At 31.8% G+C, this 3,574-nt stretch overlaps 1 protein-coding gene across 1 annotated transcript; it reads left to right on the top strand.

Moving 5' to 3' along the window:
- Positions 1-1,006: 1,006 nt before the first annotated feature.
- On the top strand, positions 1,007-1,913 carry LOC119663630 (GTP-binding protein Rhes-like; the record flags this gene model as incomplete). Its single annotated transcript, XM_038073239.1, is given in 1 exon segment — positions 1,007-1,913. A coding segment is annotated over 1 exon segment (402 nt), but the record flags the coding sequence as incomplete, so codon positions are not given.
- Between the last annotated feature and the right edge of the window lie 1,661 nt (positions 1,914-3,574).

The following is a 3,574-nucleotide window of genomic DNA, read 5'->3' on the forward strand; positions in this document are numbered from 1 at the left end:
CCTGTCATTTTTGGATTTTGTCTATTTTCAAGTCAATATTTAATGCATAGCTCGTTTTGAATTGTTCAGCTTAGTAGTCATTTCATTTCATTACAGGGGCTCCATTTATTTATGGCTTTTTATATCACATTGGCTATAGTTAATCCTTTTTTCCTGCAGTTTTATTCTAGTGCTTCGCTCAATAGTGTCAGTTTCTCTATATTTTCTTCCATTAATTTTCTCAATAAATTCAGTTTCCGAATACTGTGTTGTGGTGCGAAATAAGAAAAATTGTGTCCCACTGAGTATTTCCAAGACATAACAGAAGTCTTTCAGAAGCCTCATTCAAGACTTTTCTCTCAATTACAGGGCTATTGCTTATGAATGCTGAAGTTATGTTGCCGATAATAATTTTTCCAAAGAACTTAAACTCAAATGTTTGTTAATAAAAATCAATAAAATAAGTTGTTCTTAAAAGAATATAGACTCAGTGTTGCTAGCAGTTCTGAGAGTAGGACAAATTTGGTTACAGTTCAATTGGGCCATAGTGTAAGCACTTCTTATTTAATTTTGTAAAAATAAATTGATATTAACACTTAAAAAAAGTGTGGCATGAAATCTGATACAGTATTTTTACAAAATCCAAATGGTTCCAAAAATAGACAAATTATACTTAGTTTCATCAATTTCAAGTATAGTAATATAGTCTCAAATGGTTTTCTTATAAGTATCTCACAAATCTAATTTATTTTTTATTTCAGATGACATATACCCACGCAAATTTAAACGATATTAAATAAAGCCTATAAAAAACAAGGAAGAAGCCAATTACACAAATGTCGAAATGGTCAATAAACAAAGAATGGCTTAACAACTTAAAAATCTAAGAAAAAAAGTTGTAAATAAAAATTGTTCGAAAATGTGAGGAAAAATTAAGTAAAAATGGGAAAGACGACCAAATAGCGAATGTAAACATATCATTCTTGACATATTGATGACAATATCCAAAATTAAATCTGAAGGCAATTTTTATTAATTGAGTTTGAAAAGTCCTGCTGTTTCCTATTTGAGCACCACCGCCCGAATAGATAAATCGAGGGTGGGAAAATAAACAAAAACAAATCAAAACAGAAAATGTCCAAACAAAAAATGTGCCACTTAATGAACCATAAAGTTCGATATCTATAGGCGACCATTAGCAGTGTAATAAAAACCAACAGGCGAAGGAAGTAACCAACCAATGAAGCAAGCGGTTCGTGGTTTCACACAAGAAGGCAATTACTTTCAATGTCAACCACCGTTGACAATTTAAGCAGCACTCAATACCACAAAATAACACTCGAAACCACTGTGTTCTGGCGCATAAAAGTGGGAGCAAATTTTTTTTCCAATTAATTTATCGTTTAGTGTGCCATCCAAATAGATACATTTTAACCATATGTATAGGCACTTACATACATAGTGCTATACATAAACGTGTAGGAGAAGCGTGGAATATATAGTTAAGCAAGGACACCGAACAAGAAGACCAGATGAGAATGCTGCCGACAACAATGAACCGTTGCCGAAATTGGTTCTGTGCGCGCAATAATAATAACGACTATGCTGAGGTTTCAATTAATGACGCAACTGCTTCCACACATCATGCTGTTGCAACACCAGATTTCATTAAAGATCACCAACCATCTACAGCGACTACCGCAACAACGGCTACTACAGCCACTACTGGTACGGGAGCTGGAACAGGCATTATTGGCGGTGGCGGTAATGCACATGTCGTCACTTTTCTCGATGATGTGCCGAGCGGCAATAACGGCATAGTTAGCACAACAAGTCGCTTAATAACCAATTCGGAATTAAACGCTCAAGCAATGGATAACAATTCGGATGCTATTGAGCCGATGGACGATTTTGCATGTACTTCCGGTTCATTGTTGTGTGATGAAAATGCGCCATCATCGAAAAATTGCTATCGTCTGGTAATGTTAGGGTAAGTATACAAATACGATAAACTAAATTCCAATTAAGAATGATTTCAGTTCGAGCTTTATTAAATCATCTCATATTTGGCATCATCCTTTGTTGAAAATGTGCAGAGATACAGAAATAATTAAACGGATATAAGCAGCCTTTATCCCAGATTAGTTGAATACATTTCATTATTTTTCTGTTAAAGATTGTGGCTCGCAATTTGCTTCAATTCAATTGATTCCTTGTTGAATTCCTTTTTAATAATTTCAATTGATTCCACCCGTCATGTTGCTGTCATGTTACTCCCCCAGTATCATTAAAAAACAAAGGCAAGTAAAATTGATTATCCTTCATTGCATATTAAGCACAACCGTGGAATAAATCCACTTAAAGCACCACAACTCCAACTACGTGCGCGCTCGATGTGAGTGATTCCAAATTAATTAAGTAGATTATTTTAATTATTGAAAGCAAAGTATACACTGAAAAAATTGCTTAATGCTTTATAAATAAACAGAGTATTTGCAGGCTTTTTAAGCTTAATTCAGTAACCTTTTGTTAATTACATTTTAATATATACTGTACACATATTGTTGATATTTCATTTAAAAATTACTCTCAAATAAATGAAAAAGGTTAATACTTGGGCGTTTTCGATTCTGCCTTAAATGGCATGTATTATATGAGAACGGATTAGAGAGCAGTTATATTAAAGGTTATATTGTTATGGAGTAGTTTAACCTTTATTTGTTGGCATATATGTTAGTATGATATTTATAAAACATTTAAATTATAAATAAATTTAAAACATAAATATGATTTTATAAGTCATCTTTAGTCTGTTGTCTATATTTTAGGAAATAAATAGTCTTATCCATAAGATTTCTATTATTTACTCATATTGAATAAATATTTTATTGATTTATAATTTATTATTATTAACAAAGTTATAACGTTATTGAAACTTACATCTAATTTAAATAATAGGAGCTATCGCTATATGGCCTTAAGCTTGACTTATATATTGTGTAGACTGGTCTAATACCTTTCGCCTTCTTTCTGCCAGTAATATGATTCTTAGTTAAAAAAATTTTTGGTTCTTGAATAACAAAAAACTGATCCGAGATTTTTTCTATTCGTTCGAAGCAGTCACAGTTACAGTTTAAAAACTTTTATAGAGACTGAAGTAAATAATAAGTATACTATTCAAAGTAGTATCTGACATTATTTTGGTGCAACACTTTACCTGTACTAACGATGAATTTTGTTTAAGAGAATGATTAAATAATAAGTATATCACATCTAAAGTGGGATTTAACATTGTCTTGGTGAGACACTATACCTGTTCTATCAATTAATTTTGTTTAAGCGAATCATTTGCTTTGACCAGATAATGACTGTACGTTTAAGAATTGATCGTTATATAGTCCGATAGAAGCTCAAAAAAACAGATAATTCTTTGCAAATCAACCCAAATAGATATTATCACCTTCCTTTGTTGAATACCGGGTTTTAAAGAGTTTTAAATCAGTTTATTTTTTTAGCTCCTTATGTAATTGCATTTAACATTGTTGTTGTCATCTATTTCTTGACCCCAGTAATAATGCTCGTTAAAAATGAATAA

Source organism: Teleopsis dalmanni, unplaced genomic scaffold (assembly GCF_002237135.1).
Source record: "Teleopsis dalmanni isolate 2A unplaced genomic scaffold, ASM223713v2 unscaffolded_contig_0670, whole genome shotgun sequence".
In the NCBI taxonomy this organism is placed as follows: Eukaryota; Metazoa; Arthropoda; class Insecta; order Diptera; family Diopsidae; genus Teleopsis; species Teleopsis dalmanni.